The 16,893-nt window shown below is 39.0% G+C and overlaps 1 protein-coding gene across 3 annotated transcripts in view; it reads left to right on the forward strand.

The window, feature by feature from the left end:
* Vps50 (VPS50 subunit of EARP/GARPII complex) overlaps positions 1-16,893 on the forward strand; it is a 98,659-nt gene that overhangs the window by 10,275 nt on the left and 71,491 nt on the right. For 2 of the 3 annotated variants that reach the window (XR_003712867.1, XM_028779150.1), the window contains exons 3-9: positions 7,573-7,695; positions 8,809-8,880; positions 11,112-11,165; positions 12,089-12,159; positions 13,099-13,216; positions 14,591-14,626; positions 15,996-16,078. Coding sequence is in view for 2 of the 3 variants with exons in the window: in XM_028779150.1 (XP_028634983.1) it covers positions 7,573-7,695; positions 8,809-8,880; positions 11,112-11,165; positions 12,089-12,159; positions 13,099-13,216; positions 14,591-14,626; positions 15,996-16,078 (557 nt within the window). In the remaining variant the exon portion in view is untranslated. The remainder of the gene's footprint in view (positions 1-7,572; positions 7,696-8,808; positions 8,881-11,111; positions 11,166-12,088; positions 12,160-13,098; positions 13,217-14,590; positions 14,627-15,995; positions 16,079-16,893) is intronic. The other variant, XM_028779151.1, reaches the window with a different exon arrangement.

A 16,893-nucleotide genomic window follows, 5' to 3' on the forward strand; every position in this document is an offset into this window, starting at 1 on the left:
GGATTAGCTTGAGTTGTGATATATTGGAAGGCTCTAGAATAAAGGCTAGTGTATGTAGGAGTGGATTATTAGGCTGGATCATACTGGGGTTAGTTAGGTTAAAAATGATTAATATTTGCAAATTCCATGCTAGTTAAGCTCCCTAGGAAAGGGAGGGCAGTGGAGAGGAACTGGAGAACGGTGTGTCGAGCTGTCTGATGAGCCAGAGGGTCTTGTCTATTTTTAATTTTTTAGCTGTATTTTTTGAGACTTGTGTAAGTGCTAAGGGAGGGGGAGAAACTTTGGACATCATCTGCATAGTGCTGGAGAGCAGGGCATGGTTCAGGAGCAGACACGCTGGAAGCAGGGCCCTCTGGCGGCTGACTAGGAAAGGTGTCTGGGATCTGGACTGGTTTGTTACACAGGGGTGAAGACTTGGCTGCTGATTAAGAAGATACATACATGAGGTGGAGAAACAGAAAAGCCGTGGGTTTGGGGGACGTTAAAAAGCAGAATCCAAGATTCAGAGTTTCCTAGGTATGAACAGGGAAAGCTGGAGAAGCTCTGAGGCCAGAGGGGCTGTGACGCTTCTCTCAGCATAGACCGTGTTTTTGTAAGCAGGTCTAAAAGACGGTGATTGCTGAAGAGAAACAGGCAAGGCGCGTACTGTGCTTTTCTGTGAGTCCCTGAATGCGCTGTGCCCTCTCTCCAGTATTAGCATCCCAGTCGTGGCAGACAGTTATCCATCGAAGCTGAGCAGTATTTTTAAAGAGAGCTTAACATTTTTAAGGTTTCCAATGTCATCATCTCCAATGTTTTTCACACAGTAGATTTATAAAAATATTATAAAGTCCTAGACTTGGGTTTACATTTTAACCATACAAGAAATTGATAAAAATGTTTGGCAAAGGGTCAAAAAAGAAATTTATGATGTTTGATTTTTGTGATTTTTTAATAGATCAATGTAATACATTTGTATAGTTGAAATCAGTTTTTATTCATTAATTGCTTTTCCATAAATTGATTAAAATGCTTTTGTTACCTAATCTTATTTCAAGTTTGGATTAAAATAGTCATACTTTAACAGCCTTGCACAAGCGCTCATACATCTTTTACTTGTAGCCTTCTTTCAAATTGTAATGTAACCAGTACTCCACTAGATGGCACTGAAAACCTGATGAAAACAGGGTGGCATTTACAGCCTGCTTTGCTTAAAGTACAGAAACAAACTGAGGAAGCCGCTACATTTCATAGATTATTATTGTTGTTCTTGTGGGAATATAAGAAATGTACCATTTCTCCACATAATCAGACATATGGCGGTTCATTATAATCTTATGTGGTGCATGGTTTTAGGGTATCTGAGATCTGAAATAGGTTTTGAATCGTTTCATATGGAAGCAGATCAACCTTGTATCTATCTATTCAGTATTTATGACTTTCATAATACCGATCAAATATTGAAAACCACATATGTTTTCCTGTTCACTGTATATAGATTTGGGCGACTAAATTTATTAATTTTTTGCTTTCAATTAGTACTCTATCAGGATGTTAGCTTTCTGAGACTGCTGCAGTTGTAACTGTCATTTCTGCCTTGCTGTCTGGACTAATGAAAGGATGCTAACAGTTAAAACACACAAGGCAAGAAAACAAACAGGAAATGTATGCTTAGAGGAACAAAATCTCTCCCTGTCATTTTTTCCAGCACACACAGTCAGTCTGTCTGTCTGTCTCTCTGTCTGTCTCTGTCTCTCTCAGCATCTGCTATCTAGGTAAAGAACCAAGCATATGTAAATTGAGATCTAACATGGAAAGGGATGTTGGGGTTCCAGTATTTATTCTATTAATTTTCTACAGAGTTTTGATCATGACCTGTGAACTGAGGAATCTATGTCAATTTACATTATATAATTGTTTGAATGAAGACCTAAAATTGAATGTTGTGTTCAAGGTATTGTGTATGCTGACTTTAATTGTGAAGGGAGCAGTTACAACTAGTTTCTTATGGGCTAAGTTTTTGGCTCAATCAGTATGGAGTTTTGGATAATTTGAAAGTAGTACCTAAATGCAAACTCTTTTTTTTTGTTGTTGTTGTTGTTGTTGTTGTTGTTGTTTCCTTAAACACAGATGAGTTGTCTATGACACCGTGGTATGAAATTGCTTCTTATTGTGATCATTTAGTCCCTTAGAAACCATAAATAAATATCTTAGAAATGTTCTCGTCAGTATCCTTCATTCAAGGGCTTGCTTTGTTTTATGGATTTGAATCTCCATAAAACCTTTTTTTATGTTGCGATAAGAAGTAGCCCGGCTAAAGCAGAAATATTGACTGAAATATCTGTTATGAATCTCTTTCTTCATTTTTCACCCAGCTACATTTGCCGTGTACATTTGATGTTTGCTCATGTAGCTTTATCTGCCTCCGAGATAATCAGATGGAGGAGCAGCTAGGTGGTAATGTATTCACCCTGCGTGTGATGGGGAAACAGGCTCTAAACATCAAGTAACGGTTCCCTGCCAGGTGCTCAAATAATCCAGCCCGCTTCATTCTGTTAATAAAATACTGAACATTCATGCTTACTTTTGATACAGTGTCTGGCACAATGGCATATGTTATTTACTTTAATTAGAGGAAAACATAATTCTAACGCCTATACATGTATGTTCGTACATATGTGTGGTTTTAAAAATCTCAGTTGTTGCCTTGTATCTTACTGTTTCCTAGTGATCATTCAGTGTTACCTCTTTCTTTCTTTCTTTCTTTCTTTCTTTCTTTCTTTCTTTCTTTCTTTCTTTCTTTCTTTTTTCTTTCTCAAATTAAGGCTCTTTATTGCTTGATCTTGCAGCACAATTTCATAATTGCATTTTGTTCTGGTCCTCACTTTAAACTTGAATTTCTATCTGTTCTTGTCTTCCGAATGCCTCTTTCTTCCCTGGGGTTGAGAGCACTTGTGCGTTGGTCTTTTGTCTCCTTTCTTCCCTCGGTTCTGCTGGCCTCGCTGTTTATTTGTTCATCAGCCTCTTTAGTCACTGCTTGAGGGCAATGCTGAATTTTACTCAGCACGGGCTGTGCTGTGGAGGAGAGTTTTGCATGTGGAGAATAAAATCAGCGTTTGTTATACGCAGCTCCACTGACTGATGGAGGGACGGTAAAGGAGCCTGTGAAGCCGGCTAGCCAGCTCCTGATGGCACTGTGGGCCGATTTGTTCTTTTGCTTTCTCGGCTTTCTGTTTCCTCTGTCTGCAGTTAAATCCACGACTTTGTTTCTTTCCAGCTTTAATTATGAGATGCATTGTTGTACATTTTCTGTATTTTAGTGCTTGACAGTTAAGTTTTGTTGCATTTTATAGCCCTGACTTGTTGACAAATTAGTTTTGAATTTTCACATTTTAAGAGCATTTTTACACTACACTAATCTTAATACTCATTTAATTATACTCTCTAAACCATAAACCTTACTATAAAATAAATCTTTAAATACTTCATTAATAATATAACAGTTGGCAAGACTGAACTATTTAATTCTAAACGTACCTGAACTGTCTCATTATTGTAACCTCTTTTTTCTTAACATACTTTAATATTCCATAAAGAATTTTATTTGGATCTAGTTTTTTCTTTTTGCCTTAAATTTTTTTGTGGGAATCCTTTGTTCATTTTGTATATAAAATATCTCATACTTATAAATTACCCTGTTGAGTCTGCTTTAGATACAGAATTACATATTTTTGTACATTTCTAATGCTAGGAAGTGAGTTTTTAACTCTAGCAAAATTATGTAGCAGTTATATTAGAATATGCAATGTAGCTGCTTGTGTTTATTTTTTCTCGTTTACATACATAAAATACTCTTTAAGTCAGCTAATATTTTTGTTATTTCTCATTAATAGAATCATTATGAGTTTATGGACCATGTTGTTTACCAAAACTGTTTTTGTTTTATATTCCTTTTGACTATCGTTCACTGTTGAATTATAGATTGACCTGTAATTATTCCTGGAGCGCTGTGGATCTTGGCACTGCAGACCATCACGATGCTCTGTGACTGAGCAGGCAGCATGCCGAGGAAGCGTGTAGGGAGTAGTGAAGTGGAGACAGCCTGGCGGGCTGCACATGCAGCGGCTGCGAGAGACAGTCTCTTCTGAGCAGTTTGAATGAGCTCAGATGTGCGTTTCAGAGAGAAGTCACTAGATGGGCTAGAAAGAGGGCTGTTTTATTGGGATGAAGTGATGTATCAGGGTGTCTGGTTTGGGTAGAGTGTTAATGGGAGAAAGACCACTGACCCAAATTATCAAGGTCAAGCTAGTTAAAGCAAGCAATTGATTAAAGCAAGCTTTTTATTTGTGTACACAAGCTGCCTCTTCCTAAGGTGGGGATTGAGAGGTTAGCCTTGGGTGTGAGGAAGACAAGGGTTTTTTTTTTTTTGTTTTGTTTTTTGTTTTTTGTTTTCTAAGTAAAGGATTTGGTGGACAGAATAGGTGAGTTACCAGAGCACAACATAAACATAACAAATTAGCCAAAAGGGCCTCCTGAAACAGGGGCATGATTACAAGGTAGTCGTGACAACAGGTAGTCATAGCAGGGTGGCCATAACAACCCTTTTGAAACAAAGTTAGGGTTGCAAGATGGTTATTAACTTTTGAAACAAAGGTATGATTGCCATTTCTGGAACAGGCAGTAGGGAACCTTTGTAGTTAAGGTGACAGGGCGGGTATAGCACCATCCTTCAGAAACAGGTTTAGTCATAAACAGGAGTGCACTTAGCTTGTCTTTACTGTAAGATGGCATTGAAGCCGAAGATCGAGGCATGCTGGTTGTTCAGAGGTCCTCCACTGTTTTCCATGTCTTTTCCTGCCTTGCTCCATTTTACCCCTGTGTTTCATTTAGGATTGTTGTATTAGAGTCTGAAGTACTCCATGTTGGTTCTTTGTGTTCTCTGATGTTGACTGAATAGATCTCTAGGAAGGAATGGCATCTGACCTTTGTGTGCTTACACAGATTGTACTGTTTTTATAAACTCATCATATTTTTGAAATGTACATTTGTGAGATATTTTAAAATGAAATCACAGTTTCCCTTTGGCAATTTTAATAACTTTAAAGCAGATGAAAAAATAGGTTTGAAAAGGCTAAATCAAATTTCCAAGGTTGTAGAGATGCAACTAAAGCTGGAGTGTCTTTGCCCTCAGGTGAGTCCACCGTCCTGGGCTGCAGGAGAGCATCAGCATGCTGTATGTGCTGCTGTGTGCAGGTCATACCCATAGAGCATTGCATGCCTCTGAGGGTTCGGACTCAGCTACAAATAATAGTTTCCATTATCACTGATTTAGTCATGTTCAACATTTCTTTTTGAATGATACCAACTGCATTTATTTGTTTGTGGTGCACCCTCTTGAAACTTGCATTTCAGATGCCAGTGTCTTTTTAAGGGAGGACGGTTTACCAGGAAACTGAATTTACCAGAGTTCTCTTTCTAGTTCATCCTTCTCACTTTATATTTGCACTGAATGAGTGGATGCTGCCTCTCTTCCACAGGTGGTGTGGATTTCACCACCCATGCACGTTGAGCACCTACCGTCCTTGGTGCTAAGTGGGTTAGCATTGCAGATAACTTCCCCCTCCCATCTCCTGCTACTCCAGAAGTGCCTTCTCATTGTGACGATGGGAGGGCTTTTGTTTTTGGTTTTGTTTTTTGTTCTGTTGGTGTCGGTGGTGGGTTTTTCGTTGTTTTCATTGTTTTTGTTTGTTTGGTTTTGTGTGTGTGTGTGTGTGTGTGTGTCTGTGTGTTCAGGTACGTGGACATGGTTACTTGGGTATGGTCCAGAGGCCAGACATTGATGTCATTCTTCATGAGTTCTTCCTCATATTTTTGAGCCCAGATTTCTCATTGTGCCTTGGACTGTAGGCTGGGTGAGACAGCCAGAGAGCCCAAGAACCAGCCTGTCTCTACCTCCCCATTGCTGAGGTTACTGGTGCAAACCCAAACCTGTGGGTTCTGGGAATTAAACTCAACTTTCTGATCTTATGAAGAGAACATGTTAGCAACTGAGCCATTCCCAGGCCCAGGATGCTGAAGTTCTTGCTATCCTCATGGTGCCTATCACATCATACTGTTATCCAGAATACTAATATCTTTGCCCCTTTCTGTTAGAGTATTTTGTAAATTTAGTTTGTACAGGTTTGATTTTATTTTTATTCTTGTGTTTTCTTGTTGAAAACTTTAAAATTCAAATGCTACATTGTTCTTTTAAGTTTTCAACATAGTATTCTGACACTTTTAGTTTGAATTTACAATAGGAGTTAATTCTGTAGTTTATAATTTTAAAAATATAATATATGGTTAAAAAATATTAAAGCAAGTTATTTTTCAGTAAATAAAATGCCCACAATAAGTCACAGAGCATCCCTCTGTGTTGTTTAAGTGGCTGATAAGTTGCATGATAACTTTGTTATTTATTGAGTGATGATTTGAGCTGATGAGACGGCTCAGTGGATAAAGGCCTGCGCCATGAACACTCACATGAGGTAGAGCTCTGAGACCCACATGGTAGAGAGAGGGAAGCGACTCCTGAACAGTGTCTCCTGTCCTGCATCTGTCCGTCATACATAGTACCCCTCCAAACAAACACGGAAATAAACACTGGTGCTTGATTAAAATGTTTGCTAAGCATTATACTAGTGATTGTCAGGATTTTAAATAACTGCTTCTTTTTTTGTACACAAATCTATTTGGTACTAACTTTGAAGAGCAGAATGGCTATGCTGTTACTGTTTATAACAGCTGAGGGGCTCTTGGCAGTCGACAGCTATTGGGAGAAGGAGGATTTGTTTTCCTTAATCGTGTAGCACATGCTGGACTGGAAGGCCACACATCTAAGACTATCTGTACAACACAAATTGAACGTGATGGGTTTCAAATATAAAGAGATTGCAAAGTTGGGCAGATGAGTAAGAATTTGATGGATCTGGGAGGAGTTGGGAGGGCACCGAATAGGATTGATGCACATTGTATGGAATTCTCAAAGAACTAATTAAAAATAACGTCATTGTTTTGCTGTTGTTGTTTGAGATGGGGTCTTTGGTTTTTTCTTAGAGCCTTACTGGATAGTTCATGCTGTCCTTAACTGGATTATAGGCATATGTACGATACCTGTCTTAGCTTAGTATCATCAGAGTTCCAGTGCTGACTGTGTCCAGGGTCATTGAGATGGTGTTTTGTTATGTGTGGTCAGACAGATTTTAGAATATTATTGATAAAATAAAATGTGAGCCTGTGCTGTGTGCTTATAATAGATTTAGGTAATTACTTGCATGTAAATTAAACATACAAATTCTTTTAACCTTCCTGGCATACAAGCTGTTCAAAGTGTAATCTGATTTTTTTCCTTCCTTCAGTTGAAAAGCAGTGTTTTAGTGTTTGTCTATTTTCTAGTTTTCTGGATTCTAATTAGTTTGTGTTCTTGGTCAGAATGGTTCTCAAAAGGTATGTGGTTGAAGATACAAGATCATTTGTTTCTATGCAGATGGAATCTTAACAGGTATATATACCATAATTAAGACTTTATTTTTTTTTATCTTTTTATTTTTTAAGGAGGAATTCAGGGAACTTCGAGAACAGCCGAGCGACCCTCAAGCTGAACAAGAGCTAATTAATAGTATTGAGCAAGTCTATTTTTCTGCGGACCCATTTGATATTGTTAAATATGAGCTGGAGGTAAAAGGGAACTTTGATTAAAACACATCTAAAGCCCATTTTCTCAGTGCGTATGAATGGATTTGTGAGATCTGAAGTTTGGAGGGAAGTAATATTTTTTTAATAGCACTAATAGGTCTGTGATTATCACAATATGAACTTAATGAACTGTCAGCCCACGTTATTAAGTGCACCTTCAGAGTACTGGTTACAGAAGCACTTCTGTGCTTTGGTATTTAATTGCTTCTATGCAGCGTGTTGCTACACTGCCTCTCATTTACCTTCATATTACCAAAATATGTTCAAAACTGCTAACTAAAATAAAATAAAAATTTAATTATTTAAAATTTAAAACAAGTGCTTGGGAAAGCTTTGTAGGACATTTTGTTTGACTGTAGATGTGCAGACTGATTTCAAACTCCTACATTTAATTGACCCTCCTACCTCAGACTCCTTTATAGCCAGGATTACAACCATGCCATCCCAGGCTTGGCTAAATACTGACTCTCGATCGTGAATGTGTATTGTGCTGAAAAGCCTTCTGTACAAAACTGTCTGACTGCTGACAGTAACAAATACATGGAGACGCCATACGAAGAGTCAAAACAGCAAACTGAGTTTTAAGTTTGGGATCTGTTTCCTCATTTTCACAATCCCATGTGCTTTTTGCTATTTCTTCGTGGTGACTTAATTAAAAGTGTTGCCTGTCACCATAATATTCAGTTTACTTATAATATTCCCGAGGGGGAACATCTGCATTGAAATGTCTTATAATAAGGATACAGGTAAAATACAGGCTCCATGTTAGAGCCTTTTCTCTCTGTCTCCTGCCTGAAATCTTTAAACTCTCTCCCTGATGATGCCAGGTGGCCCAGTGAGTCTGGGTCTCTGGAGCCAGAGTAGCAGCCGTGGATGTAGCAAGGCTGGATAAGGTTGGAAGCCAAGGGTTGTGTAAACCAGATGCCTACCTAGGCTTGTGTCCCTGGAGCTGAGTGACAGATGCTGTGCAGAAGCATCGGAGCACAGTGGGATGGGCAGTGCCACATGTGCTCTCTGTAGCTCGAGTTAGAAGGGTTCTGGGAGTCAGATCAAATCCAACACGTTTATTCTTCATTTATAATTGTTTTCTTATAGAAGCTTCCTCCTGTTCTCAATCTGCAAGAACTAGAGGAGTACAGAGACAAATTAAAGCAACAACAAGCTGCAGTAAGTAAAAGCATTTCTTTCTGGTCAGACTGTACATGAAAACAGAGATGTAGTGTTCACAGAGAAGTCACACACACATCCTGTTGTCCGTCACGACTCAGACAGTACGTTTGTATTGTCTCACGCCTCTGCCTTTTTCTTGCTGTTGCTTTGGCAGGTTTCCTTCGAGGGATCGAGGTTTTCACAGGTTCCTAGATGTGACCGAAGAGCTTAGAGCAGATGTCTCAACCTTCCTAATACTGTGATGCTTTCATACAGTTCCTCATGGTGTAGTGACCCCCAAATACTTTATAAATATAACTGTGCTACTGTTAAGAATGATAGTGTAAATATGGGATATTGTGAAAGGGCTCTTTTTCTCCAGAGGGCTCATGGCCCACAGGTGAGACCCGCTGCCTTGGGGCTTGCTTTCTGAGCACCTGGAGGCTTCTGCAGTGCTGGATGTGATGTTCCTACCCATGATTCTGTAGTAGAGCATTTCTGTAGTAGAAATCTCACAGTAAAAGTCACACTTAGAGTTGAAATATTTGGAAAGAAAATGTAGAACTGAGATTCAGAAAGTCACAGTTGTCACTACTTAACTCTGACGGTGGGTAGCTTGTTGCACTTCAGTTACTCTTGTTGTCCTTGTAAAATGATAGGTGCACCCACATTTCTTTCAATGCTATGAAGTTCTGCAATTCTGTATTTCCTTTGTGTGAGGCAAAACTTAAGTTTATGAAATTCGCTGGGAGATTAGGTAACGCTAATGTGGTCTTGCTAATTATTTTAAGCTAGAGGAGCATTAGTAAGAAGTCTGTTTGGATTTAACACACGTGACTATTACGAACATATCTACAAGTTAAGGATCAGTTTCTCTTTTCTGCTCCACACAGAGGAGTGCTAGGCAGTCTTGTGGGAAGGGTGGTAATGGTGTGGCAGTGCAGACGACAGTAACTACACCATCAATTTTCTTTGTGAAGTCGTCTGACTTATAGGCTCTTTGTACACATGACATCCATCTCCATATGGCAGATTTTGTGATGTCAAGCTAGAGCTTCCTCTTCCTGATTTCATTTTCTTATGGCTCCTACTTGACACTTTCTCATGGGGATTATGTTATCTAAATTAAGCTACTGTTAGTCTTAGAGAATCTTTAGAATTCTTAAAACAATATTGAGGATTAACTTGGAGTTTTCTTCACTAACTGATCTAAAGCTGTTTAAAGCTACATTGTCTTAACTTAAATGAAAAACTTCATAGATAAAAAACAGTATAGAAAATAATTTACATAATTTCAGAGATGTATGCAGGTTAAACAAACATAAAAGAGTTAATACAGTCATTTAGTATGTTTAATACAGCAGTTCTCAGCATGTGGGTTGTGACCCCTTTGGCAAACTTGTATCTCCAAAAATAAATACTTGAATTACAATTCATAGCAGTAGCAAAATTACAGTTATAAAGTAGCAATGAAAATAATTTTATAGTTCGGGATTGCCACAGCAGAAGGAACTGTCTTAAGGGGTCACAGCATTAGGAAGGTTGAGAACCACTGGTTTAAAATGTTGTTCTCATTTGGCCTGGGGAAGGGGAACTAATTATGTACCTCATTAAATGCTTCCCCGGGTCAGCTTGGTGCTAGATGTCATGTGTGGTTAAAAGGCCCCTAAAGCTTAAGAGCCTTGTGTTCACAGTCATTGTAATATTAATCTGTACACATTAATATTATTCACAGAGTTGAAGAACAAGCCTTACCTAGTGCATAGCATTCCAATCAACTAACAAACACAAAACAAACCAACAAGAAGACCTGTGTATTTTTAGCTTTTCAAGTAGGGACCGAGTGATCTGTTTGTTTTCTTACATGGTGCAAGCAGTTTCTTCTCCCCAAATATTAATTACCTCTATAAATTCAGTTAACTAAATTTTGCCTTAGGACTTTCACTCATCTTTCCAAATCAGATCCTTTGTCCTTAAAGATGGTTATACTTTTCTTTCTGTTTGTTAAAACAGGTAAGCAAGCACATATCCCTCCCACTCATATGACCAATTATTGAGTTTCTAGTAGGGTTGTGTCTATGCTAATTTATATTAACTTCATAACCTAGGTAAATGTTACAGGATGATCATTCCATAGTGTTCTAGAAGTTGGCATGGGCGACTTGTATTATTGGCTGAAGTTTGAAGTAAATAGTATAGTGGAAAGCATAAGGCTTTCCATTATTCTATTTGATTGTATGTTCTTATAGGTCTCTAAGAAAGTGGCAGATTTGATTCTTGAAAAACAGCCTGCTTATGTAAAGGTAAGATGCTCTTTGCTACTTGTTATAGTAAAATTTAAGGCTTGTTGAGTGACTTATTTGAAATTTAAGATATTAACTATTATCCTTTTGTCTGTAGTCTGTGCATGTGTATGCATGTGTGTCTATCTATATTTGTGACATTTTTATAAGATTAAAGAACTAATGAAAATTGCTTTCATGAGCTTTGTAACAAATGTATAGATTAGTAATTCAGCAGTCTGGGTCATTGTAAAAGTACATTGCTATTGGAACTAAATCTGTAGCTGGATCTCTGTCCTCACCAGAAACAGAGCTGTAGATTGGAGAGATGGCTCAGTGAGTAAGAATGCTTAAGACATAGGCATGAGTCTGCATCCTAGTACTCATGTAAACAGTTGGCTGTGTTTTATGTGTGTGTGCCCCAGGGCTGGATATTTAGAGATAGAAGGATCACTGGAGCTTGCTGGCTAGTCTCAGTGAGAGACCCTGTCTAAAAGGAACAAGACAGAGTGATAGAGCAAGATACCCAGTATCCTCTGGCCTCTGTATGCTACACAGGTCTCATAGTGCACACTGAAGTGGGGCCAGGAGAAAAGCATTCAAGACTCAGATTTGTCATATCCTTAATTAGTTTGTAAACTTCTGTTGGCAGAAACATATATAAATTGATGTTTTATTGGTATGTATTCCTGCCTGAAATAGATCAGGTTTAGATTTCCTTACAAACTGTAGTAAATATTTTGTCTTCTGTCATTGTGGAAATCAATTGGAAGTAGATATTTTAAATTACTTTTCATGCAATATACTAACAATTTTCAAGTTTAAGTATCTTTGTTACTAGTTTGTTTTCAAAGCCAGCTTTTATTTAGCCTTTGCTAGAATGTCATATGAGTAGGAAGAAAGCAAACACCTGAGACAGTAGTCTGTATCTCCTCTTCCCACAGGAGCTTGAAAGAGTTACATCACTGCAGACAGGTCTTCAGTTGGCTGCTGTTATCTGCACAAATGGGAGGAGGTACTGCTTTCCATGACTTTGCTCCCTAGGCTCAAGCTGGTTCCAGAGCGAGTGTGAGGTGTAGCGTTGACACTGTGCCTGTGATGTGTAGAGCACTTCTCAGTAAGCAGACATATCTAAACATTGCCCCAGAAGGCCATGTGCCACGTACCCACAGATCTCCTTGCACACTTATTTGTAGTGAAGAATCAGTGAGTCCCCGTCCTTTTCTCTCTGTTATAGATTATTTTTGTCATATAGAAATGTGATTAAGAAAAAGAAACAACAAGCACTACATAATGGAGTGCCAGTTTTTTAATTATTAGATCTACAAATAATTACTTATTCTGTGAACTTTTGCACTATTTTGAGAAGCCTATTTATTTATGTATGTGTATGTATGTATGCATGCATGTATGTGTTTTGTTTGTTTGTTTATTTATTTATATTATTATTTTACTTATTCACTTCACATCCCACTCACTGCTCACCTCCCGGTTACCCCCTCCCACAATCCTTCCCCATCCCTTTCTACCTCCTTCTATGAGACAGTGGTGGCCCCCTGTGTATCCCCCTGACCCTGAAACTTCTAGTCTCTGTGAGGCTAGGCGCATCCTCTCCCACTGAGACCAGACAAGGCAGTCCAGCTAGAAAACATATCCCACAACAGGCAGCAGCTTTTGGAGTAGCCCCTGCTCCAGTTTTTTGGGACCCACATGAAGACCAAGCTACATATCTTGGTAGCTTGGTAGCTGGGACTGGGTTACCTCACTCAGGATGATATTTTCAAGATGCCTATTCTTAATCTCTGTACTTTGCAAACCATGGGCCATGAGCAGTTGATGGGTTGGCATCAGTCCACCACCAAGTGTGAGCGATACTTCTCCTTTCAGTAACCGAGGTCTCTGGCTCATTGCTTGCCTAACTGTCATGTTCTCACGCTGTTGTTCACGTCCACAGACACTTGAATATTGCGAAGGAAGGTTTTACTCAGGCTAGCTTAGGCCTTCTTGCAAATCAAAGGAAGCGTCAGTTGCTGATTGGACTTCTGAAGTCACTGAGAACCATAAAAACACTGGTATGTATGAGTCACTTTTTCAAAATTAAAAATTGCAGACTAGAAATGGTTCAGCAGTTACGAGCTCAAACTGCTCAACTAGGAGACCTGGGTTCAGTTTCCAGCGTCCGCATCAGGTGGCTCAGCCCTGCCTGTGACACCAGCCCCATGTCGGCTAGAGCCGCTAGCTTCAGTGGGCACCTGCACTCACATGCTCTTACCTCCTACAGCTGCATGCACACAGTTTAAACTAATAAAAATAAATCATCTGCTACATACACGGCTAGAGCCATGGGTCCATCCACGTGTGTTCTTTTGTTGGTGGTTTAGTCCCTAGGAGCTTGGGGGATGGGCAAGGGGGGGAGTCTGGTTGATTGTTCTTTCTATAGCATTGCAAACCCCTTCAGCTCCTTCAGCCCTCCCCCCTAACTCCTTCACTGGGGACCCTGTGCACAGTCCAGTGGTTGGCTGTGAACATCCAAATCTGTATTTGTCAGGCTCTGAAAGAACCTCTCAAAGGTTCTAGACAGCTCTATCAGGGCTCCTGTCAGCAAGCACTTGTTGGAATCAGCAATAGTGTCTGGGTTTGGTGTCTGTATATGGGATGGATGTCTGGGTGGGGCAGTCTCTGGATGGACTTTCCTTCAGTCTCTGCTCTACTCTTTGTCCCTGTATTTCTTTTAGACAGGAGCAATTCTGGATTAAAATTTTTTGAGATGGTTGGTTCCTCAACCAGGGGCCATGTCTAACCTCTGGATATGGTCTCAACAGGTTCCAGCGTAGGGGAATGCTAGGTAGGGCTGTGAAGCAGGAGTGGATGGGTGGGTGGGAGAGCACCCTCATTGAAGCAGGGGGTGGGGGTGAGATGGAGTGGGATAGGGAGTTTACAGAGGGAACACCGGGAACACTTGAAATGTAAGTATATAAAATAACCAATTTTTAAAAAAGCAATGAGATAATGATGAAATATTACTAAATAAACAATAAGTAAATCTAAAAATCAATAAATAAAATCACAGGCTTCTAGAGATTAACAATGAAACACAACAAGATAAAATAGAAAAATCAAATAAAAACCAGCATGTCAAAGTTGGACAAGCCAAGCCAAGAAATAAATAGAAGAGCCTCAAGATAAGGCCCAAGAATCAGAACCCACTCATTTACACATTCACGAGTCCCATAAAATTACTAAACTGGAAGTTGTAGTATAGATGTACAAAGTGCCTGATGCAGACCCCGCAGGCCCCCTGTGCACGGGGGAGGAACAGGGAAGAATACAGGGAAGGGAAACTGCATTTAAATTACATTGTATGAGAAAAGCATAAAATTTAAAAACATCTTAAAAATATAAGTCATTTTTATAATTGAAACAGATTTGACTTTTTTTTTTTTCAGCAAAGAACTGATGTACGCTTAAGTGAGATGCTGGAGGTCAGTACCATACTCTAAATTTCTTGATACTAAATTAATGTTACAAGGAAAAATCACAGAGGACAAACTTCTGATCTGTGTTTTTCTTTGATATCCACTATAAAGAGACTATTTAACAGGAAAGGTACTTGAGCCTTTTCTGTCAACATATATTTCATTTGGAAAATGAACTTTGATGGGAAAAACATTTATTTTGTAGTAGTATTTGCATGCTGGCTTTAGGCTTTTGATTGTGTCCAAACAATCAAAATTTAAATTTCCCAATTAACATACAGAAGTTATTTGTGAAATGAATACTATTTTCCTTATATTCAATATCTCATACAGTAATTTGTTTCCTTAACTAGCCATTTGCTTTCTTTGATACTTTTTGTTGTAGTGGGTTTTACTAAAGCGTAATGACATATTAAATATTATAGGGAGCTTATACTTGATCTACTTGGGGTAGGTGCTTTGTTATTATCTTAGCATCCGTAGTGTTTCAATTATTTCTGTTGGATTTAAATTCAAGCGTAAGGAAATATTTTTGAAGTGTTTTGTCTAACCAGTGTTGCCTCTGCACCATAACTAATAGAGTCTGAGACCTCTATTGGAAATACTCATTTGAAATTAAATTACTATTTGGGTAACAAGATGTTCTTAAGTTACTGAGCTAGTTACTTACTGTGACAGAATCCCCAGGAAAATAAACTAACAGAAGGAAGATCCCCTCAGGGTTTCAGAGGTTTCAGTTCTTGGCCACTGGGTTTGCTGGGTGTAAGCCTGTGACAGAGGACCTAGCAGGTAACACCACTTCCCTCACCTCTTGGCATCTAGGAAGAGTGGAGGAGCAGGGGAGGGGGCCTCAGTCCTCCTCTGGGGCACATCCACAGCGACTTCCTTCCTTCCTTAGGGATCCTTCTTGAAGGCTGCATTGCAGTCTGTCACCAAGCCTCTGTCACTTGTTTTTTTTGGGAGACAGTTTTAAGCTGTGCAGTTACCAGTATTTGTTCAGAAATATTTATTGATCGTGTGGTAGTAAAACAGTTCAAACTCACAGTGAACAGTATGTAGACTTTTGACACATTGTATGGAAGCATTACAAGAAGATACCCTAACTACTAGAGAGAGGCTCCCTGGGAGGAGTTCTGCCCTGTAAGTCACACTGGCAGGCTCGGTGCTGAGGACTGTGGCAAAGCTGTTTCTCCACATATATTTTAGGCCTGAGGTTATTCGCCTCTAATTTTGCCTGCTTTGTTACTTGTTAGTCATTAGTATTCTAATCTTTGTTTCAGAGATATATTGTTAGCATGTGAAACAACAGCAGTGTGTTTCTGTCAGGCTTTCTAAGAACTTGCTTCTAGTCTAATGGCTTTCCTTCTGTCTTAAGGAAGAGGACTATCCAGGAGCTATTCAGTTGTGCCTGGAATGTCAGAAGGCTGCCAGCACTTTTAAACACTACAGCTGTATAAGGTATGGTGGTATATACATTTTAACCCAATTCAGTAGAGTTTTTATTTAGGAATTGTTTAACATATGATGTTAATAAGCATTGAGGGTAAATATGAACTTCCTGGTTTAATGTTTGTGTTCCTAAGTGGGCACTACAGTAGAATAGTTAACAGCTCTGAGGTATGGAAGGGCACATGCTTCTCAATCCAGCCTCTTCAACCTCTTCCCTATTCTTTCCCGTCTCTGTGATGCCGTTTTTATATAATAATACACAGTTGTAGGTGAGACTAAACCTGCTCCCGTCTGCCTTGCATCCCTTGGGGACTATTGCTCATTGTAGAAATACTGAGGTCTTATTGCAGCTGTATTAAAGGTCTAGTTGGTTCAAGTTGTTGGTTTTCTGGAAATTTTAAATATTATTTCATTTAATATAATAGTGTATATGGTATTTAATGATTGTGTTTCATCTTTTGTTTAAAGGAAATGTTTAAAAATACCCACTACTAAACTGGCTTCCATTATTCACTGTCATCATTAAAAAGCTCGACAATAGCATTTACACGAAACTAGATTATCTAAGTGAATACAGAATTACTTCCAGTATGTTAACTATACTCAGGAGTTCCCTTCCTCCTTTTTCTCTCCACTCATTTTTAATATTTTTCCCTTGCTGGGAAGTGAACCCAGGGCCTTGTGCAGATCCCTGGAAACTTCTGACATGTTTTGAGTTCTGAAAAGACAGAATATCCATTTAGTCTTTTTTTTTTTTTCTGGTACCTTTGTCATGATGGTAGTAACTTGGCTTCCGGGGTGAAATTATTTAGACCACTGTGCAT

Source organism: Grammomys surdaster, unplaced genomic scaffold (assembly GCF_004785775.1).
Source record: "Grammomys surdaster isolate TR1022 unplaced genomic scaffold, NIH_TR_1.0 345, whole genome shotgun sequence".
Lineage (NCBI taxonomy): Eukaryota > Metazoa > Chordata > Mammalia > Rodentia > Muridae > Grammomys > Grammomys surdaster.